A 24,744-nucleotide genomic window follows, 5' to 3' on the forward strand; every position below is an offset into this window, starting at 1 on the left:
AAAGAAAGCAGAAAGAGTCCATGCTACAAATGCAGAGAACAATCGTGTGATTTCCCTTTTCCTATGTGTTCATGGTGCTGGCTGTGTTATTGCTCACCATATTAGGGTGTCGCTGCTATATGAATCTGTATTTCAGTGCATTCTGTACATGTTTCTACACAGAATGGAAATATGTTTAGATGAATATGTGCTTTTAAGCTTTTCTAATTGGATGGCGTTGAATGCATTTCTACAGGCAGACAAACTAATTGTGATAATTGCAACATTAAAAATGACCTGGCTGTGAACTGCTGAATTTCTATAAAATGGTGAAACTAAAAAACTAAACTAAAAACTAATGACTATCTGCCCAGCAACATTTCCTTTCAGATTAAACTGTTTTTCTGGCTTGAAGCTAATTATGATTTTAAGGAAACTAGGACCTAGTCTGCAAAAACAGAAACAAAATATACATTTTTAACATCGTGATAATAAAAAAGATAACATTTTTATTATTGTTATTTTTAGTAATTCATTCACAGTTCAGAATGTCGGACTCAGTGTTGTCAGGGATCAGCCAGGACTTTCGGCCATGTGCTGTTGTTTTTATTGTTGTTGTCACGTGTCTGCCCCGCCTTCGTCTGCTCCTCCCTGTCTCCACACCTGATCCTAATTGTGTTTCATTGTCTTTCGTATAAATGTGATTCATTGGTTACGTCTAGTCAAGGTTAGGTCTCAGCATTTATATTGTCATTTGTCAATTTACTGTCTTTGTCTTTATCATTTATTAAACCCCATTCCTTTGAAGCTATCCTGTGTACAGGTCCGTCTCCTTCCTTCCCTGGTTGTGACAAGTGTCCTTTCTTGGTGCAATTGCTTTTGACACTAAGTCTTCATGACGTTCTCTCAGGGAAGCATTGATATGATTCTGATATGACAGGTTCTCATTTTATTCCATATATTTAAACTGACCTGCAAAAGAATTGCTACAGTCAAAGGTTTGGTTCATATGTAGTGTGTGTGTGTGCCTTATTCACACTTCCTTGCATTCTTATAACAGATGCATACAGATATGTACTGATATTGATTTCTCATTATACATTTTATCACATTGCAATTTGTATAATGTTTGTGTGTATGCTTGTACGTACGACAGTTAGTTGTTAAATCTGCACAAAACTGTTCTGCTACCTATCTTTGCCACTCTTGCAAAAGAGATTTTTAATCTCGTTGTGCTTTTCCTGGCAAAAAATAAAGGCAAAATAAATGTGTGTGTGTCTGTACATGAACACTCTACATGCCACACTTGTATTCTATATAGCTGTGTCAACACACACTCAGTGACTAATACTAAGATGTTTATACCGAGGGGTTTGTCCCTCACATCACCTCTACAGCAACCCAGGGATAAGTGAGCATGATGCATATATTATAATCATGTGTAACAGTACCTTGTTTATGTGCTTTGGCATTTAATTATACCAAACAGACTCACAGGCCAGTGTCAGAATCAGTAAAAAATCGGACTCAGGGACATACCCACCTATTTTTAGGTGCTCACTTCTCATCTCATGAACATGTTAATTTTATTTGCCCAGGCACCTTAAGGGCTCTCTTCACCTAGGGGACTAGGCTAGGCATTAAACACTTTGTTAGAACTTTATGGCATGGTGGTAAAGACACATGCAATATTTCATAACACCCCGGGAAACCAGGAGGGCTATAAATCCAGTGACTAACAAGGTAATCAACCAGCATCAACCATATAAGAAAAGTGAAGGTCAAAAAGGGACAAAAACAAAACAGACAGCATGTTGTGTGGTGAGCAAATAAGGGCAGAAAACTGTGGTTACAGAATGTACACGCCGTCATGTAAGCAATAATTATGTAAGCCAAATGGTATAAAATCTACACTTTCATAGAGCTCTTGCTGTGTTGATGAATCACATCAATCAGCACAAATTCTCATAACAGTATGCAACAGGCAGAAAGGTGCAGGTCCTCATGCATGTATACATGCCACATGCACAGAAATAAGCAATGTGAATGTTAACACGACCAGAACAACATTAATAAGAATATGAAGAAGTGTGAAAGTACATCTGATCAAATGCACATACGTTTTTTGGACCTTCAGTGTGAAGAGGCCAACCCTGTGAAGATCCTGAGGCATCTAGAGATCTACCAGCTCCAGCTGGATTCTGCTTCATGAAGATTTCAGACATTTAAAGAGGAGATGCCAACTCCATGTGGCCTTTGAGGACAACAACCTCCTTATCAATACACAATTGTCAGATTGTATATGACTGTAGAAAGGACATTATTCATAATAACATTCTCCAGTGCCACTCAAATGAGAATGAGGTTTCTTTCTCTTCCATCTAAGGAAGTTTTTCCTTGCCACAGCCACCTCAGACACCTCAGACTTGCTCATTAGGGATAAATACAAACACATTTAAATGTAAATCTAATATTGTTCATGATCTTTTGTATAATATTAATATTTGTATAATAAATTTTTGTACTATATTTCTTATGTTCTGTAAAGCTGCAATGAGACAATGTCCATTGTTAAAAGCGCTATACAAATAAAATTGAAATTTAAAATTGAACACCTTTATTTCATTTAAACCTGCTACCACACTTCCACTTACATGCATAAGCCAGGAACAGACCACAAGTGATAGAGATCACAGCTCGAATACTACAAGGTTAAATTAGTTCAAAGATTCAATATTGGGAGGTAAAGTATTACGACATATACTGTAGATTTCCATCAAAGTACAAAAAATGCTTTTTAATGGGCAAATACATATCCAAACATCCGCACAGTCTATAAACGCACACAGTGGGAACAGAGACCAATCCCTCTAATAACCTCCACAGCCTATTGTACAACAGCCTTCAGAGGAAACAACGCTACATCAACTTCCTGTCATGCCATACATGCTACAGTATATGATGCCTGTGAAAACGCTAGATGTGGATGAATGAGTGGCGCTGAAGTGGAGGACAGCAGAGACAGATGCTGAATGGTGGACAGAAGAATTTGAGGAAACCCTGCTGCTTTAAGAGCAGCATAATGAGGCCAACGGTATAAAGAAGTTTCTCTTATGAAACCAGTTGTGATGTTCCTTCAATAGTACAAAAGTACCCTCAGTATTTAAAGCAGATTCATTTCACCATCAGTAAGTTAATGCATCAGCAAGTTAATGTCTAACCCTAATTCCCAGGCATGAATTACCACTGAATAACAATTAAATAAGGACTATTAAATATTGTGTTTTGGAGCGTTCATGACTAGAAACTACTATCATTCCTCTAACAGCAAAGAAACATACAGGAAGAAATACACTTATTGTATCTAGTTACAGAGCTGATGGTATAAAAATCCACACTGATTAAAATAAGCGCAAAATGCAAGTGGCAGTAAGCCGTACTACAGCAGCATGGATATCATGTCTCATGTACAATAGCAAAAGAGCTTAGGATTCGGTTTGGAAGAACATCACTGAATGGCCAGAATTAAGAACATGTGAAAGGTGTAAAGATCAGGCGTTTATATATAACCTCTGGTGAACAGCTAACCTTTCTTATTGGTTTCTTTAAATAATAAGGCCAGAGATGGGGGAAAAAGGAGAGTGGGATTAGCTTGAAAAGACATCCTGTAATCAAAAGATACAAATCTATCAACAGTTGGATCAAAAGATGACTGAGATAAACATGCAGGTTTGGCAGCAGCCTCAAAGACACATTCACACACTTGCATATTCAACACATATGTCTCTTTGGGTTATTTATCTATTTACCCAATATTGGCATGACACTGATACTGGAACAGTCTGTCACAGCCAATACACACAACAAACACATAATACACACTAAGGTTTCAACCCTGAGAAACCCTGCAGTATACATCTCTCTCTCTCTCTCTCTCTCTCTCTCTCTCTGTCATAAGGCCTGTCAGGCTGCCAGAAATGGAAGGCTTCATTTAGAAACTCATTTACATAAAAATTCTATGAAGCTTAATTTTCTCTTCCATTCATTTTTACCTCCATAATTAGCCAACAGGGTTCTCAAAAAAGTATGTGTGTAGACATAGCTGTGAGTGTGAGAGGGGTCACAGGGACAGTTTTTTCAAAGTGTGAGTGTGAGTCTGTGTATTTTCTGTGTTATTACACTATGCTTGTGGATGCCGTTGCTGTGCTGCAATCCAGTAGTGAAATGGGAACAGAGTGAAAACCAGAGCAAGAAATGGGCCCATCTGTGTGTGTGTGTGTGTGTGTGTGTGTGTGTGTGTGTGTGTGTGTGTGTGTGTGTGTGTGTGTGTGTGTGTGTGTGTGTGTGTGTGTGTGTGTGTGTGTGTGTGTGAGTGTGTGAGTGTGTGTGCCTGTCAAGATGCTGCATAACCTCAGGTCACTTTCACGCACATGTGATAAGATTCCATGACTCAAGGCTCTATGACTGAAGCTTAGCTCTCAGGCTCACAGTCTCACTCTCATACACACAGAACGATCAAGTGACACTGTATAATTTATCAACCAAAAATTACATGTTTTAAATAAACCAGCATTACAGTGGCTTGAGCTAATCCCACATTCACCCACAATGCCCAGAAATCTAATACTGCCTGGAGGCTCCAGCATGTTTATAGCATTCACATGTCATATGACTCAGTATAAGTTTGGAAAAAAAATTATAAAACTGTCCAGTAATTGCACATTATTAAAATCCTGAAGTCCCAGAATTGTTCGAAAATCAATGTAGCATGGGCTGACATAATGAATTTCTATCAGGCTATTTATTATTTTAAAGAATAACATTCACCAACAACAAATGCATGCATAGTCTTAGACATGACAGACATAAATAAGGACCATGTCAAGAACATCCCTAAAGGGAGTTAAAAAAAAAAAACACAGACTAAACACAGACCCCATATATATAAATAACGTCCACTTTTATTTCTACAGCTGTAGATTTGAGATGAACCACCACTTCTGCTGCTCATTGTGGACCTACACACACAGTCTGGTGCCATAAGCACTCCTCATAACACTCAGTGGAATCCAGACTACCTCACAATTTCTGTTTGAAGGTCTGAATATAGTGGCAAATAATAGAAGAGTTCATCCTACCTGCTCTGTTCTTCAAGATGTCTAGCTTTTCCATGACAATTTTCTCAGTGGAATTGAGAGAAAAGCAGAGAGTGAGACAGAGAGAGACAGAGAGGAAGGGACTGGAAACCAAGCTAACGCCATGAAATTGCTCCAGCTAGTTGAACATGGAGCAGGAGAGCAAACAGTAGATGAGTGAAGGAAGTATGGAGGTAAGAAAGGTGGATAAATTAGAAACCAAGAGTCTAGAGAAGGGAGAGACACAGACAGACTAAGAAAAGAGTCAGACTACCTAGAGAAAAAAGGACAAACAGCAGAGGGAGAGAGAGAGAGAGAGAGACTGTGTGTCGGAGAGAGAGAGAGAGAGAGAGAGAGAGAGAGAGAGAGAGAGAGAGAGGTGGGGGTCTGGTTTGCTTCCTCCACTATGGCATAGTGAAAGGCAGGATACATGAGCTCTGCATGTTTGGGGCTCCCCCCCGCTCCATTGTGACCACGTTTCTCTTTCCACACTCACACATGCCTTCCTAACCAACTAAGAGTGACATACAGCCTTACACACACACACACACACACACACACACACACACACACACTCCTTCAGCTGTGGAGTCTTTACAGGTTTTCTACCAAAGAGCCACCAGGAACTACAGCTGATGTCCACCTTGAGCTGCAAAACAATACACCTAGCCACACTATCACAAATCATCTTCAGAAAGGAGAGTGGGCAAAATGCCAGCGTGACTCAGCAGCTTTATCAAATCTCCGTGCCGTGTGAAACAGCACACCATCACGGTGCTCACACAGCCTGCAGATATACAGAACAAAATATCAATGCATCACTGCATGCATAGCAATGAGAAGCCTGGATCATACACATTCAAACACACACTCATGAGTTAACACACACTGTTAGGAAATTAATCAAAGATTTTCAAGGTCAAAGACACACACACACACACACACACACACACAAACACACACACACACACACACACACACACACACACACGCACAAACACACACACAGAAAGATAAGTAGGCTTATCTATTGCTGAAAACATCCAGCCAAATATCTGACACAAACAAACCCTCTTCCATGCAAATCTGTCAACCTGCAAACTAGAATTTTATAACAAACCTGAAGCTTCACATAATCAAATCATTGTCTCTTTGTCTCTGGGGTCTCACACCACCTGAGTAGCATTCAGGGTCCTCACAAAAAACTCAAGCAAGTTGTGTCATCCGAACACATCATGAGTAGAGGTGGGTAGCTTTCAAAATGTCTCGATTGTGACGATTATAAATAATTGACAAGCTGTATAAACAGATGCCATTAAAAGTCAGTAATACTACTAATTTTTTTGTGAAAGAAACTTGATTGTAATAGCAAAGCAGATACTAACATTGAATTTTGAATGAACCTTTTAGCTGTTTTTTTTAATAGTACAATGGAGCTGACAAATGGTTAATGGTAATGTGTTCCAGATCTTTGGGATACAAGAAGAAACAAAAGGCTGCTTCTGCAGTTTTTAATTTACACACACAGAAAGTGGAGTAGGCTAGCATCTAGGATAGACGAACTCCAAACCCGATCTGGAACATAGTGTAGACTAGTTCATCCAAAATTCCCAGTTGTAAAAAGGTGCATGCTGTACCATTAAGAAATTTAAAAACCACTGATAATGTTTTATAGTCACTTGGAAAGGAAAAGGCAGATAGTAAAGTGAAGCAAAATGGGCAGAATGTGATCTCTGTCTCTAGTACATGTTTAGTAATCCTACTGCTCCTTTTTGTTGTTTGGGTGTTGTGGTATTGGGAACTGAGCGATGGATTTTATAAAAGTCAAAGAGGCTTATCTTCTTGGCATTTTATAACTAAACATAGGGACTTAAACATGCTATGTTTCTTACATGATAAGGCTGTTATATAATGTTTTTTTTTCTTCTCTACCAATTACAATTTCTGTCACCTCTATTTAGTTGAAAATGCCATTCATCCAGTAAATAATGAAAAGACAAGATAGAAGCTAATCAAGAGTTGTGACATCATCTGGTGCTACAGGTCTGTATAACTGTGATCCAGTAACTGTAAGCTTACACAGTGGTAACATATACAAAGAAAACAAAGACAGACCGAGTACTGAGCCTTGTGGATTACACAGCCAGTAACAAGTTTATCTGAGATATAATAAAATACTGCCTGCCATTTAAACAGGTGAACTAGAGTGTGGTAATATAGTTAAACATCACCATAGAAAGAATATCAAAGTTCACACACTGCCTGCATTAAATCATTGTACCATTTCAACTAATGCTGTTTCAGTGCTAACCTTGAGGGAAAAAAGTTTTTTTACACGCTATTTACTTGAAATGTTGATATCTATTGTCACTGGTTTGCATGAAAAGCATGATATTAGCTTACTAAATTATTAGCTTCTGTTATACATGTTCTGTTATTCTGTGTTTCCAAGTTGAAAAGGAGCAGATTTCTTCTATTTGTGAAGTTTTCTTCACAAACGAGCAAAATGTTACACAGATTTACCCTCAGACATTGACCTTCTGCACACAAGGGCTAGTTCTGATGATGATGTGTATTATATACTAGACTACATTATACACTGCAGCCATATTTAAAGATTTTACAAAATTGTGTGAAAACTGGCACAAACTGTGCTCTTCCTCATCACTGCCACAATGAGTGCCAGATCAGTCCATAGTCATAGCTGGTCCTGTGGTGGTCTACGGTCCACCTACTATGGACATATATATATATATATAATTTTTTTATTTATTGTTTTTTTTTTCAATTCAGTGCAAAATCCATTTTAAAAGCCATTTGTAAATATTGTAATTAATTTAATTGTAGGATTTAAATATGATGACTGTAGTACCAGGGCCATGGGAAGACCACCATCACAGTGTAAAGACACATACACACACACACACACACACACAGACTGACAAGCAATGAACAAGCTTTCGATTGAGTAGCTTTACCACCTATCTGTCTCCATGACAACTGCTGCCCAGTCTCTCTCTCTCTCTCTCTCTCTCTCTCTCTCTCGCTCTCTCTCTCTTTTAGAATGATGTCATAGTTGAGAGAAAAACATGAATGAAATAGCAGCATGCGCATGAGAAGAAAAGTGTGTGCACAGCAGTCTCTTGCTTTAATTCTCATCAAACCAATCACTCCACCAACAACACACACACACACACACACACACACACACACACACACACACACACACAGAGAGTACTCTACTCAAGGTTGCCACCATCATTTTTCCACCATGCATAGGGTTCAGCAGAGGGTGAAATTCAGATGTGATCTGATGCACATGGCCCAGCACAGAGACACTGAGCTGAGAGGCACACACAACTGCACACAAGACAATACACACTCTGTGCTAAAACAAGCTGCACACTGACACACTGAGGCACAAGAACACAACATATACAGACATCAGGTACAGGAGCACGTCATTGACATGAACAAGGTATTCACACAGTGGCAGAATAGCTAAGCTGTGTATAGGTGTGTGAACTATATATAGTTAGAGAGAGAGAGAGAGAGAGAGAGAGAACTATGTATAGAACTATATATCCTGTATGTGCTAGATACATAATGTGGTACTGTACAGTGTGTGCGTGTGATGAAATCAGAGGTTAGTGTCAGTGCCAGGTTGTGCATGGCCACATAATCCTGTGCTTGTTCAGCTGTGTATGGACTCATAGCATACACACACACACACACACACACACACACACACATACACTGACATCACTGACACTAACCTCTGATATCATCACAAAAAGTCTCTCACACTCTCACATTTACACACTTGCACACATGCACACACACACTTCTGACACATGCACATTTTCACAAGATTGTCAGCAATGACAAAATTATAAAAAAAACAGACATGAGATGAAACATAATGAGATATACATAAACATATCAATGTACGCATGTATGGATGTAAAGGACATTTTTGTTATTTTACTTGTGCGAAACGTGTGTGTGTGTTTGTGTGTGTGTGTGTGTGTGTGTGTGTGTGTGTGTGTGTGTGTACTGTACCTGTTGCCCCTTTAGTTTTGTGCCTCCCTTTGGCCCGGCGTTGGGAATTGCCCATGGTCCCGTGTTTCCTGTCCCAAAACATCACCTCATCCCAAGCTCACGTCCCAGCAAACTGACAGAGTCTGACAGACAGCGTTGTGTTTGTGTGTGTGTTTATGTGAAAGAGAGCTTGCGGCTCCGTGTGTGCACGTTCAGAACAGAATGGTCTGCAATCTGGAGTGTATTTGTTTGTGTGAACGCGAGTGCATGCAAGTGTGTGTGTAAGAGAGAGAGAGATAGAGAGACAGCATGCGTTCACATCTCTCATAGATTCCAGCCAGTAAGAGAGCTGTGCATTCACTTCATTGATAGCCAAGGAGGGCTTGACATATGGAACAGGTCTATATGGAAAAGAGAGAGAGAGAGAGAGAGAGAGAGAGAGAGAGAGAGAGATGGAGGGAAGGAAAAAGGGAGAGAGGGAGGGAAGGATGGGGAGGAAAGAGAGGTGAGCCGAATACCGAGAAGGGTATAAGGGGTGTGTGAAACACAGACAGAGTGTGAGAGGAAAAAGAAGGAGGGGGCTGCTTTATCACTACTGAGTGCTTCTCAAGGAGAGGAGGAGCTACTGCAGCTGGATAGAGAGAGAGAGAGAGAGAGAGAGAGAGAGAGAGAGAGAGAGAGAGAGAGAGAGAGAGATGGAAGGAAGGGATGGTAGACTTCGGGAGTAAACAGATGCAGCAGAGGAGAGGTAGAGAGAGCTGACAAGAAAGGAGAGTTGTAAAGGGAGAATTTAAAAGGAAAATGAGAGAAGCTGAAGAGCAGAATACTGGGAGTGCTGAGAAAAAGGGGCACGGATGAACAGGATAGGCAAAAGGTAACAGACAGGCAGGGACTGGAACGGAAGACAGGAGGAAGGGAGGGGCTGCCACAGAGAGGAGTGCTGAAAGGCATTGGCAGTGATGGTGTTCTGCAATCAGTGACTACACACACTGACACATGCACACAATCATTAACACACTTATCAACCTAGTTGAACATATGAGGTGGCATTTTCTGACAAAACGTCAGTGCTTAGGACAGGAAAAAGAAAAGCCTGACAAGGAATGAGGGATAATAAATGTGATACCCGTTATGACTCAAGGGTAAGGGTTATGGTTAAGGCTACCCACACACACACACACACACACACACACACACACACACACACACACACACACATATACACACACACACACACACACTGCAGTGGAGAAAGGGCAGGTCCCTCCCTTTACTGCAGCCTGAAGCTTAGCATTCTGAACCACAGCACCACTCTGCATTATCAATTCATCACATACAGCTGTCTGGTAAACATGACACACACACACACACACACACACACACACACACACACACGCACACACACACACGCACACACACACGGTATACTAAGCCAAAATCTACAAATTAAGAGTGACTTACATGCAGCATCGACGCTATACATTAGTAATTCACAGAAAATGTATCAATTTTATTTCAGTGTACATACAACGAAGTCATCAGCCAATACAAGCTAACAATTCAACACTCTTAGTAAACCAGTCAGCAATCGTTTGTTTCTGAGTTCTACAAAATGCTGTGAGTTTAATAACAGCATGCTTTGATACAGTGAATCTGGTGTTTATATCAGGACTTGTGTTGTGTCTGTCAACATCACAAAAAGAATATCAGACTATAAAATGTGTCATTTAGAATATATTAAAGTCCATATCAGATTTTTAGAGTTTAGATGTAGTCTAGAGTCAATACATTTTCTAATTAATCTTATCCAATTAAGGTCATTGTGTTTCTCACACACTCACAGGTCATAATCAGAGATGCCCCTGAGCTGCACACAGCATCAACTGCGCCATGCCTTGTTATCAATCAGCTCTGAACACACTGCACTGACCACAGCCTCTCTGAGAGTGTCCATCAATCTCTCTCTCTCTCTCTCGCTCTCTCTCTCTCTCACACACACACACAGACACACACACTCAAAAGTATTTTAATCTGAAAGGGATACTTGCACAGAATGGTGTCACAAACTGGATCTCAGGGTCACTGTACAGATTTTCTATGTATGATCTCTGTCTGTCCACATGGGTTTCCTCCCTGCCATTAGGTGGATTAGCTATGCCATTGCCCCAAAGTAAGAAAAATCCTGAATGTGTCCTATTGAAGGTTTCCAGGATAAGCCTCTAGATCCACTGCAACCTTGACCACGATAATGCATTTACTGAAGGTAAATAAATCAATAAATGACCATAAAAGACTGAGATGGGAACAGAGAACTCAATACATACTAACAAGTCAATCTTGTTTAAGAGCTAATTAAAGAGAGACATTCATTTTTACAAGTTCATGACCATTAAAAAAAACATTTTGTTGGGATAATTAAAAAGCCAGTATGTACGGGGGGAAAACAAACAAATTCAGAGAGTCAAATCATCATTTGCTATGGTGATGACTTTATAAAAATATGAATATAAATATTAAATATCCGATAATATATGTCCCTTTATCCAACCCAGCAACACTTCACCTATTTATATAGAGTCGTGTATAAAAGACTGTGTGTGTGTGTGTGTGTGTGTGTGTGTGTGTGTGTGTGTGTGTGTGTGTGTGTGTGTGTATATACGGGTAGAGTGAAGCTCTAGAGTAGCAGCCATCTGGCCTGTAGAGATTATGGATAATTAGTCCCAAATTAATAATCCCACAATCACACATTGTATCTGTTGTTTGGAAAGTAGGATTATTAATAGTTTGACCTTAAATTAACTGAGCAAAACATGACATTCCACTTCGACTACAAACAGAACACATATGCTTAGAGTGAATACAAATATGGGAAAATAACCTTAAATGTCTGTCTTAAATATACAAACAGACACTTTTTATGTGTGGCATGGGACTAATTTGGGTTCATAAATTATTCTCAATTGTGCCAATGTCTGAGTTTCCATTATGGCAGCAATCAGTCATCCTCTAGAGACAGGAGAAGGAAGGAGCAGAGGATACGGGACAGAACTGCTCCCTGTATACACCACAGAGCAGGGGCGATGTCAGGCTTCACTAACATATAGAGTATAGTTATTTTACACACATCCACAAGCATACAAATGGTAGAAGAGAATGACAGAATGCTTATTCTCTCATATCCTGTTTAACATGCCTAACCACACACAGAGAGAGAGACTGGCAGCAGTAGATACTCTTTAAGCTAACAGTATCAATGTACAGGTTTCTTAAGATCTGTAACTAAAAAAAGCCTCTGTCATATCACACCCATAGGGGAAAAGCACTATTAGAAACTGTAATTAGCTTCATTGTGGAATTATAGCATATGCAACTTTGCAACAGAAAATAAAGAACAGTTAGAGACATTTATCGGATATTTTCCATATAATATTCATGAGCGACCGAACAACAGCATGTGGGAAAATATGTGAAACTAATCAACATCAGAGATTTTTTTAAAGCCTGCAAATATTGTATGTTGTTTCATCCAAATAACTCTTTAATTTGAATCAGACAAACATTAAAATTCTGTCTTTGCTGTATGTGATTTCATGCAGCTTGTATTTGTACATCAAATGTAAATTTTGAAAATTTCTATGATCTAGGAGTTAACCCAGCTTGGGGAAGTCGTGGCCTAATGGTTAGAGAGTTTGACTCCTAACCCTAAGGAACCCCACCACCACCACCACCCCCCACTGCTCCCTGGGCGCCACAGCATAAATGGCTGCCCACTGCTCCGGGTGTGTGTGCATGGTGTGTGTGTGTGTTCAATGCTGTGTGTGTGCACTTTGGATGGGTTAAATGCAGAGAACGAATTCTGAGTATGGGTCACCGTACTTAGCTGTATGTCACGTCGCTTTCACTTTCACTTTCAGGGGCAAAGCACCAAAGGTGTGTAGTTATCTGTTACTGTATTTCACATGTAAATTTACAGCATTCTATACAACTGAGCAAATAAGGATAAAGGGCCTCGTTCAGGGGGCCCAGCAGTGGCAGATTCAAGGGGAACCCATCCTCATATGGGTGACACTAGATGTTGTGGTTACTTGTATATTTGTAACCACACCATCTAGTGTCACCCATATGAGGATGGGTTCCCCTTGAGTCTGGTTCCTCTCAAGGTTTCTTCCTTTACCAATCTAAGGGAGTTTTTCCTTGCCACTGTTGCCTGAGCCCTCAGACTTGCTCATTGGGGACAAATACACATACACACATACATACACACTGTGAACTGTATATATCTTGAATTTTTATTATATTAATTCTTTATACTTCTCCTTATGTTTATCTTTTGTTTTATGTTTATGTTCTGTAAAGCTGCTTTGTGACAATGTCCATTGTAAAAAGCGCTATACAAATAAACTTGAATTGAATTGAATTGAAAATTGGCAGATTGGTGGCCCTGGGATTCAAACTCTCAACCTTCTGATCAGTAATCCAACCACATACCCACTAGGCTACCACCGGCCCTCTTCAGTGACTGACAATAATGAGTTAGGGAAGTGTCAGCAAAGTGGGATAAAATAAATTAGCCCAGTATGTGTGAAATTGTGCAGCATTTCACCAAGAATGATAGGATGTGTGAATCTACAATCTGGGTTATCAGATATCGGTCCTGGCCTCTGGTTCATACCATTCATCTAGACGTATTTATGATGGTGGTGCTGTTATTCCTGGTTCAAATTAAAGTAAAATCTCCTTTTATAATCTGATAACAGAAAATAAGATAGTGTGTAGATAGATTTTCTTCTCTTCTAGCACATTTATATCAGCTGCCTCTGCTCAGTACTCCTGGTCTTCAAGATGAAATTAAACAGTCACTTACATGTGGAGGTAGAAATCTCTGAGAAATCTTTGATTTGTGTCTGTGTGTTTCTGCAGTTGTGTTGTCAATATGACAAAAAGTCTGGAAAATGCACAGATAATTGATAGCAAAGCTGACATTCAGCTGTTATCTTGAGACAAGCAGGGTATTGCTGAGGAACTGCAAGTGAAAGAACAAGAACAGGACAAATACACACATTAGTGTTAGGTATGTGTGGCACACACACACGCCCATGCACGCACACACACACTTGTGCACACACACACTTGCAAGCCTCTTTTGAGTTCCAGAAGGAACAGCTGTGTGTTGTGGGTCGCAATGCAAACTACAAGAGAGCTATCCTACTCTCTGTCCCTGTTTCTCATACTCACAAACTGAATACCTCATGGTGTGTAGCAGCTGCTCTCACAGCTGCACTCACACGCTTGCTTCCAATCAAGCAATACAGTGTGGGAAAGAAAAGCAAGACCCAAAGTCATGTATCTTTTCTCACAGAATAATAACCATAATAACAATGATAATGTGCTGAGAGGAGGGCACGGTGGCTTAGTGGTTAGCACGTTCGCCTCACACCTCCAGGGTTGGGGGTTCGATTCCCGCCTCCGCCTTGTGTGTGTGGAGTTTGCATGTTCTGCCCGTGCCTTGGGGGTTTCCTCCGGGTACTCCGGTTTCCTCCCCCGGTCCAAAGACATGCATGGTAGGTTGACTGGCATCTCTGGGAAATTGTCCGTAGTGTGTGACTGCGTGAGTGAATGAGAGTGTGTGTGCCCTGCGCTGGGTTGGCGCTCCGTCCAGGGTGTATCCTGCCTTGATGCCCGATGACGCCTGAGATAGGCACAGGCTCCCCGTGACCCGAGGTAGTTCGGATAAGTGGTAGAAAATGAATGAATGAATGAATGTGCTGAGATAGACCATAAGATTTCTCATGGAAGTTGATCTGCTTAGATTGCACAACTGCTTTTCCTTCACCATCATCAAACTCTTGTGAACTGACGTAACAGCACGACTATTCATTTAGCCTGAATAATGAGCTGGATGCTGGAGCTGTGGATGCATTAGAGGCACAGACCTGCTCTTCTAAACACTGCCAAACTCCACACAGTAGCAGATCAATCACAGTTACTGTCAGCGCCTTTAACCCAATCTGTTAAATAGGCTTCTTTTTACAGGATGGACCATCAAATCGAAGGTGTTTACAGCACATACCACTCAGCCATTTAGTCAGAATCATAATGTATGGTCTTAAATTATTGACAAAAATGTGGAATCTTTGACAAGCTGAGAAGAAACAATTGATAAAGGTCCATCAATTTCAAAAGCCCATAAGATCATGAGTTACTGTACAGCTGCTCAATTATAGTCCAGATATCCATCTCAAACATCATCACATTACCCAGAGATTGTGTGTGTGTGTGTGTGTGTGTGTGTGTGTGTGTGTGTGTGTGTGTGTGTGTGTGTGTGCGTGTGGGTGGGTGGTTGTGTTTAGTGCACAGAAGCTGGAAAAACAGCCATCTGGTATATGGATTAGGATTACGGATAATTAGTCTCAGAATAATAATCCCACACCAGGAAGGACTGCACAGAGCCTAGCAATCACAGCATGTACATATCTCACAGACGGCTGGATTACACAGCAAAGCAGCTCCAATGCTTTTCCATCCATCAAACCATTCTCTCCTTCTGTTAGCCCACTTTAGACTGACATTCACTTTTTTATTTCATTCTCTTCTCTTTTCTTATGCCGTCTTATTCTGGACTTCCAGTCCATCTCTCTCGTATTAAAGTCAGCCATGCAGTACAGGATTAGGGGATCGTTATTCCAGCAAAAAGGTGAGCTTTATTGGAATTAAATGCTATCCTGAACCTGAAGTTTTGAGTAGATCATCAAATTATGGGATTTCAAAGAATCCAACAGTTCAGCAAAAGCTTTGAAGCTACATTTCTTAACTAGTTCACTGACTGATATATTGATTATCCCATATGTTTAGGCCACTGATCCCTGACCCAAAGCTGTACACGTCATACAGACGTGTGAAAAATGGTATGACAAACTCATAACAGCTGCTTTGGAAAAGGCAAGATTTCTCCTAAAATCAAGAAGCCACACATTCCACTGAGATCAGTTCATCTGTGCTTTTCTCCCAAGTCTCAAGTGAGCAGCATATGGAAGAAAGTGGTCTATGGATATTGTCCCCTTTTCCTTGCACACACACACACACACACACACACACACACACACACACACACACACACACAATGACAATGACAGACTGCCTTATTTGCATGTCTCAGGTCTTCAATGTCCCAGCTTCTTCTCTTTATTTCTCACTTTCAGCAAACACACAAAATGTCTTATTCACCTATTCCACACTTCTAATCATATGATGTTCTTGAAAGAACTTTCAGTAACATTAGAAGTGTAAATTCATGTACACTTTGATGCTTGCTTCAACTTTTTTTGTATGAGTGTGTTTTTTTTGTTCTTTTTGTTATATGAGTGTCTGCTTAATGACGTGAAAATACCTAATGTGTGTGTCCTGGAATATTCTGCCTAAGCTCTATAATACTATGTGGTTCAGTGGTATAATTAGGTCTCCATCTTGAAACTGGACCCCCAGTCAGGTCATTAGTCTAGCACTAGACACACACACACACACACACACATACATTTTCCCCAATTATTTTAAATCAAATATTCACCAGGTTAAGCACAACTCAATCAGCCTGTAAGATTACAGTACATTCTGGGGTGTGTTTACATGGGTAAGGAGCTAAAAATTTGTAAGGAAGCTAATCTATTTTTATGAACTTTACTCACAATGTGACCTTGATGAGCCACAGACTTGAATATTCTGTTAATAATACTCAGCGCCATATGCCATGTACCCGAATATTACCACCATCTGAAAATGAAAGGACCTATCATTCTGTACAAAGCTTATATTATTATTCAAATGTAGTCATCTACAAATTATATATATATATATGTATATAAATACAGAATGATAGGTCCTTTCATTTTCAGATGGTGGTAATGTGTGTGTGTGTGTATATATAAATACACTAAAGCAACCTCAGAGCAGTGGAAATACATTGACAAGCAAAACTGATCAGTATCAGTATCAGTTACTATCATATCTGAAATGTGGCACATCAAATACAATTCACCTTCAGAATTAAGCTTCTAAATTTATGAAGTCATGAACTCTGACTTATGAATTAAAGACATATTACTCATTGTTAAATGTTGACTGTCACTGACAAACAAACACATTGTGATTCAAGTGGCAAACAATGGAATGTGTGTAATAATCATTTATGGTCCAGTTCTGTACCTTAACACTTAGTCCCAGAGGCCAAAATGGAATTTTGAAGTGTCCATGTTCAGCACTGAATTTCTTTGTCATGTCACACTTCACAACAGCGGTGGCTCAAATTAAAGTAGACGCTTACAGTATGTATTCAAGAATTTGTAGCTGTTCATAATTAGCTCTGTTTTTATCAGGTCTATTAGGGCCAATAAATTCATAGAAAAGCTTTTTTCACACAAATGTTCATCTCCAAAGTAAATGGTGATATCAAACCCATTCTGCTCTCTCAGTGCTTGATCATAAGCATCTAAAATTTTGAATTTAGGAATTTTGTTAACTAAAATTCTCTGTAATGTTATCCAACCTCTCTGAACGTCAACTGAAATGAAAGCCAACAATGTTATGACTAATTCAATATCAGATTAAAATGATTAATTTCTTTATTCTGATAAAAGATGATTTCACTTCATTTCAAATGCTACTTTACATCCTCTAGGTCTTCTGTATACTGTACTGTAGATAGACAAACCAAAGAATGGTTATGGGATTGTAATAAGAGTGGATGCTCCAGGATTTACCACAAATACCTAAATTAAATAAGTAGTAATACAAAAATTAAACATTACAATTAAAAATAAAATCTAAAACAATCTAAAAATCAGTTTATCAAAAATCTTTAATCAAGTACAAATGTTTTAGGAAGTAAAAACAAACACTAACTATTATGCTTAAAGAACATTCCCGGACTATTTTTTCCAGGGGCTCATACATTAAGCAAGGGATTTCAACAGGTCACAGCACATTAGTCCAGTGTGATCACCTGATTTCTCGCATATCTGATTTTCACATTTCCCCAGCTGTCAATCAAACAATCATCGTTCTGGTATACAAACTCATAACATTTGTGAGTTATCAGCTTCGGTAAAAGAGACGTAACAGAAACTCTTCCAAACTTTCAACTCAGAAATAACTGCATGATCATGTAACTGTAAATGTCTGAGTGCTAGAAAATGATGGCTTCCTTCAGAGAGCTGATTCTAGGTGTTGACACTCACCTGCAGCTGAAAGTTGAATCCACCATTGGCATTTAAGTGAGAGAGGAGAAAAGTCACGATCTGTCCGCTCACTGATACGGAATAGTGGGAGTGGGGTGCAGACAGGGGGAATGTATTTGGGGGCTTAGAGGGAAAAGAAGGAGGGGAGTGATGGGCAAGAAGGAGGGGAGAACAAAAAAAAAGTGAGGGAAGAAGGAAAAGAAAGCATGCTTTTTCTTTTTCCCCCCTGACATACTTAAAATTAAATCCCTTAAAATTAAATCCCTGTGGGAGTTTGTTAGAAAGACACTGGCTCAATGTTTATCCCTCCTCTTTCCATCTCTTCCACTTTCTTATTACATTCATCCTTTTTTAGCCACTTTTGAAGAGTACTGAGAACAGCGATTGTGTGCAGGCAAGGGGTTCAATCCTCTTACATTCAGAATGAAGAACTTATTGAATGTTGAAGACAGAGAGAGCAGAGTACAAAAAAAAAAACTTTATCAGACACTAAAGGGCATCCAGTGTTGAGCTTTACATTTTACATTTTACATTTCTTCCTCTAGTGAAAGTGAAAATTACTTCTGCCTCCCAAAGTTAAAATGATTTGCAACCCTCTGCCTTTAACACACAAGGGTACTACTTTGTTGCTCTGAGACTTGTATAATATTATTTCACTGTATTCAGGGTTTAAAAAAAAACAACAACTACAAAACCAGCGGAGGAAGAAAAGAAAGACGGGATGTGTTTAAGCAGAAACAGATGAGTTAATGGATGGATAGAGGGGTAAAAACATGATTTATAGCCCAAACATTCTACAGTAGCATTGGGTGGGTGGGGGGCTGGGAGGCCTGGGTAGTGAGTGAAACCAATCAGAAGTAGCCGTCACGGTAAAGAAGATATTAGCTAGTAAGAAAGGCTCAGCGGTGTGGACCTCATCACCCCCACATACCACCCCCACATACACCCACATATCCCCACATACCCATTATGGCTGAATACGGAGAAGAGCAAGAAACAGAGCAAGAGATGGAAGAAGAGCACATTAAAAAGAGGTGGAATAGGTTCTAAGAGTCTGATAATGCATGCTAATATGAGAGAGAGAGAGAGAGAGAGAGAGAGAGAAAAGAGAGAGCACATTCAGAGAAAATTGAGACCAGCAGAGAAGCAGGCTGTTCTCCTGGAAAACAAAGGGTGTCTCTGATATAGCAGGGTTCTAGCAGATACATGAGAAACGTCATGGGTGGGCGAATGGAACCCAAGATTGTGGGCAGAGAGTGAGTCAGGACCATGTTGCGATGCTCACTTCTCCACCGCAACAACACCTGGCTCTTTACTCAGCCGCAGAAAGCCTCAGCTGGCAGTAAAACGAGGGAAATGTGAGAGAGGGTTAGTTGAGGAGAGGGGGCTGAATAACCCACTGAAAGACTGCCCTCTACACGGCCATTTGAGAGGATTAGCATTAGCAAGGAGATTCCCGCCAAATCTGTTTTCTCTCTGTCTCTCTTTCCATCTCGTCCTCTTCCTTTGAAGAAGCATTTTGGAGGAAGTTAGCTAATGCTGCCTTTGTGTCAAATGGGAGTATCCGTAATTACCAAAGTTTATATTAACATCTAAGTGGGAACGGAATGAGAAAATGAACATGCCGTGCATGCAAACAGATGAAGTCTTAAAATTCTTAGAATGATACTGAGTTTTAGTTGCTGTTTATTTTAATGCTTGCTAATTTCAGATGAAAACAACAATCAGCATGTAACCTAGTGAGCATATTGAAGGAACATTATATGAGGGAATAATATGAAGCTTCTTCGCCTTCCTTGCTTTACTATAACAGAACCTTCCTGTGTTCTTCAAAGCAAGCCCATTAAACATACACTAATCAAACATTACATTAAAACCACCAGCCTAATATTGTGTAGGACACACCAAAACTGTTTGTGCCACCAAAACAGCTCTGAAACCTCTTCCCACAGTGCATCCTGGAGAAACACACGCGTGTCTGGTTCTTCACATGATTTAAAAGAAATCGGATCAGACGGGCTGTAGTCTTTGCTCCCCACATACAACAGTGACCCTCGGGTGCCCATGACTGTATCACAGTTTTACCATTTTCATTTTGGTAGATACTTACAAATGCATACCTAGAACACCTCACAAGTCCTGATGTTTTGGAGATGCTCTGAGTCAGTCATCTAGACATCACAATTTGACCTTTGTCTAAGTGGCTCAGATCCTTACGCTTGGCCTTTTTTTCCTGCTTCCAGCACATCACCACATCACAGACGTGACTGTTTACTTGCTGTCAGTGTACTGAGAAATCAATAATCTCAATTAATAATAAGGTCATTTTCTGACCAGGATAAACAAAATGCGTTCTCAGGAGTTCGGCATGTGACATCAAATCAACATAACAGTAAACAAATCTGCACTTCTCTTTTACATTTACAGTAAATCCAAATCTATAACTGTGTCTATGCAATTTTCTGTTTTATGGTAAAAATACACATCACTTAGCACAGTTAGCTGGCAAGCTAATTGTTAATAAAAGACAAGATCTGAGATCTGTCACATGCAGAATAATATACATGCTACTATGACTAGAACAACTGACTGCTAGTGTAGCATCGGGTGCATTGACTGGACAGGCAAAATGATTGGCAGGAAAGTTGAGATCCTGAGGCACCACAGAGACTGTAGATTTTTTCCTTGATTGTACTAATACAATAAGATATGCTAGCAGTAATTTAGTGATGGCCTGTGCAGTTTTGTGGAGCGATTAAAACAGTAGGGTTGTTAAAACGAGGTCACCTGGGACTTGTGAGTCATTTGTGCAAACAGGCTAGTGTGTGTTTACAGATTTGAAAACATAATTTAGCTACAAACCCACGTTAAGACTGTGATCACGCACGTCATTCTATACCCTCTTCTGTGAGAGACACATTTTATTTTGCTGTGGCCTTAGGAAGATGGACTGACTATTAATCCTTCAAAGCCCCTGGACCTGTCTTTCCCACCTATTTACTTTCTGTGTAGTTTTTCTGCATGTAAATCTGCTATATTTTGATGCAGTGAATTACTGAATAATTATCTTTTAAGGGTCAAACATCGCATAGTTAAACAGCTAAAAATGAATAATGAATGCTGCTAAAGGATAAAGCATGTACACAAAGTTCACTGCCCAAGGCTTCAACAAGCAGTGCTCTTCTGCCCCTTGGTGGACTCTAGTGGCCCTGCAAGCAGCATTAGCTCACAACACAACCTCACATCTATGTTTCTGTGCTTGACACAATACAAAACAGACAGACAGATGGCCAAGTGGGATCTGTGATGAGCTGCGTTCAATCAAAGCCAGTGCGCCTATTATTATGCATATTGAATAGGTTCATTTCCAGTTGCGGAAGCTATGAAACATTTTTCTGTTTTTCTTATATCCTTTTAAGGGCAAAGATGCAGAGAGACAAGAAGTGATTAAGCAAGCAGCTGCAGAGAGACAATGCCAAATCACAATCACTTAAATAGGTTTTAGCATTCTACATTTTAGCGCATCTAGCCTTTATTCCTTCCAAACAAATCAACTGACATCCTGCTCCATCTGAAGCAACTAGGTAAAGTATTGCATATCAAAATAATTAAATATCAAGGTCAAATCACTAGCTTAAAAAAACGCTGGATATTTTTAGCTTTTTGTATGTACCAAGCATAGAACAATTGTAGAATTTAATACAGAAAATTTAAGAGTTAAGCCAATAAATCAACAGACGTGTAAAGTCACAAACAGAACAATCTCCATCTCAACAACAACCTCTAATTTACCTGTTAAGTGACACTGTAGGTGTTTAAGCCTCAGGTCTCTTCTTTCATCACCACAGCATGACAGACAGACCGATAGAGGCTCTCCGATGTATCACCACATGAACATATAATGTGCTCCAAACAGATACAGATAAGATACAAATAAGAGGAGCAGTATTGGTACTTTTGGCTTTAAATGTTGTCTAAGTTCACCAGAGGTGTGCACTGAGTGCAAAAGACTGGAACATCATTTACTCATTTATCTTTAACAACTTTCTGTTACTACACTGCTAGTTTGTTTATATTTTGGAAATAGAGAAACTTGTTAGAAAATATTGCTGTCAGGAAAAAAGAAGAATACATGTCAGTGAAGCAGAATTAAACAGCTCGTATCTTCAGTTAAGATAGGAGTGATGTAGCTGAGGGTGAGGAACTGTCAGAGCCAGAATTCACACACCATAGGTTGTGTGCATAGGGTTATTTCTCTTGCATTGGAAGCATGAAAATAGATACGCACACGCACACACACACACACACACACACACACACACACACAGCGCAGTGTTCACACCGCAGACAAAATCAGTTTAAATCAGGACTGCATCCTACACAAGGCCTGAAGACCACAACAGTTCCAAGTCAATACAGACGATGTCTCACATGAGCACTTACACTGACACACTGAGTAAATGAGGGATATATGAGATTATAGGACACACACACAGCTATAGAGTCTGAGTGTCAGGGATATGTGTGCCGCCTCCACACATTCCCTCACACACACATTCACACGCACACACCCTCTTCATGATGCCTAGTTTAGCTGGGATGTGCGCAGGCTCCCAGCTGCCTTCTCTTTCAGATCAGCACATAAAGCTAGCTCTATCTCCACTCACAACTCCCTTTAAACTCAATTAGCCAGTCAACTGCTCTTTCTCTCACCACATCCGCCTCGAATCCCCTCTCTCTCTTCACCTTTCTCTCGATCGTTCTTGATTTCTTGATGTAATCACTTTGATTTCCCTCCTTCTCAGCATCTAGGCTAATCTAATAAAATAATGACTGACGCAAGTGCTTATGTTTGCCCTGCTTTTTTGCTCCTTCTGCCAAATTGCTTTCAAAAATATAGTGTTTCCAAAATCCTCCAGGTGTGACGCATTAACCAACAAATATGCCCGAGTGCATTGCATGAGATTACCTTGTTACCTAGATTTCTAATACATGCTGGGAATCAGGTATGTGTATATATTTAAAACATGTTCAGAGACACCAGATGTAAATGTTCTGTGTTTATAAGTCATGGGTCTGTCCCAAATAAGTAATGTGAACTGGCAGGAAAAGTGGAAAAAAGAGTGAAATGAAGGGAAAAAATAAATCTCACTAAACATGTTAAGTTGTGTTCATAGAGCTAAATTACACCTACAGAAACCTCAGAACAACTAACATAAACCTAAACAGCAAAAAAAAAAAAATGTTTATTCCAATAGACAAGCATCACCTGTTGTAAAGTCTAGTGACAAATTTTTGTTCGTAACCCCTTATGTCATGACACTTTCCAGACTGACTTAAGTTAAAACATCAGGACAGCTGCCTTTGCAGTTTAGTAGACTTTTGAAATACGAGTTACACAATGATGATAAAGTGACAATGCTTGTTATTTAATGGTTAATTAGATTCCTTCCTTTGAGTCTCTTCACCACAGTAAATGTCAGCGCAAAGCACACAATATCATCAGGACTCCTTCAACACTAGTCAACTGTTCAACCTCCTTCCATCCAGGAAGAGATACAGGACCATCCGTATCAGAAAAAAACAGAGTCAGAGCCAGTTTTTTCCACACAAACATAAACTTACTGAAATCTACACTACACCACTAGGACCCTGATGTCTCACTAATATTTCAGCTAATTGGCATTTCGTTGCTATGTACCTGTGTAATGACAATAAAGTTCTATCTATCTATCGATCTATCTATCTAAATTAGCAAAAGACATTCCCACACACTAACCATCACTGCATTAGTGACAGACTTCTTTATATTTTTCTCTTAAGCGGATGAGTTTATTTTTGCTACTTATAATAATTTGTTTCACATGCCGCATTTTTATTATTATGTGACATAGCAAAAATACACAAAGTCAGATTTACAAATATCAGCAAAAATTATGATGACAAACTGATATCAGACCTGCTGGAATAAGCCTTTATCAATCCCTCCAGGATTTACAGTTTACAGTTGTGAGGCATCTTGCAATGTTTTTTGTCTACTTGGTTAAACTGCAAGCACTGGATTCTCCCTTTAAACTCCTACCAGTGGAGATACGTTTGTAATTACTTTTTATGATAGCTGTATTCATGTTCATTTGAAGATTGCCTTGGCTTAAGACACACAACACATCTTGTAACTTTGACAAAATGCAAGCACCACTGAATATTACACAGTTTGTTTGATTTTATGTTCATTTCTGCAACTGCAAAATTGTGAAATCCTGGATAGTCTGCTTTATTATTGTTTTTACAGACAATTGTTCCACTTGTTGCACTAATTTTTCCACACACCTCTATTCTGTTGTCCTGTGTTTTCCCAC

At 39.6% G+C, this 24,744-nt stretch overlaps 1 protein-coding gene across 5 annotated transcripts in view; it reads right to left on the bottom strand.

The window, feature by feature from the left end:
- The window catches only part of nhsl2 (NHS-like 2), a 68,522-nt gene that overhangs the window by 22,104 nt on the left and 21,674 nt on the right, over positions 1–24,744 (bottom strand). Inside the window, exon 1 of one of the 5 annotated variants that reach the window (XM_060874703.1) lies at positions 9,177–9,246. The exons of 3 other annotated variants lie outside the window; for them this stretch is intronic. In XM_060874703.1, the coding sequence (XP_060730686.1) occupies positions 9,177–9,231 (55 nt within the window). In that variant the 5' untranslated portion in view covers positions 9,232–9,246. Of the gene's footprint in view, positions 1–5,117; positions 5,431–9,176; positions 9,247–24,744 lie in introns of those variants that run through there. One more of the 5 variants, XM_060874704.1, reaches the window with a different exon arrangement.

This window comes from Tachysurus vachellii, chromosome 7 (genome assembly GCF_030014155.1).
Source record: "Tachysurus vachellii isolate PV-2020 chromosome 7, HZAU_Pvac_v1, whole genome shotgun sequence".
NCBI lineage: Eukaryota > Metazoa > Chordata > Actinopteri > Siluriformes > Bagridae > Tachysurus > Tachysurus vachellii.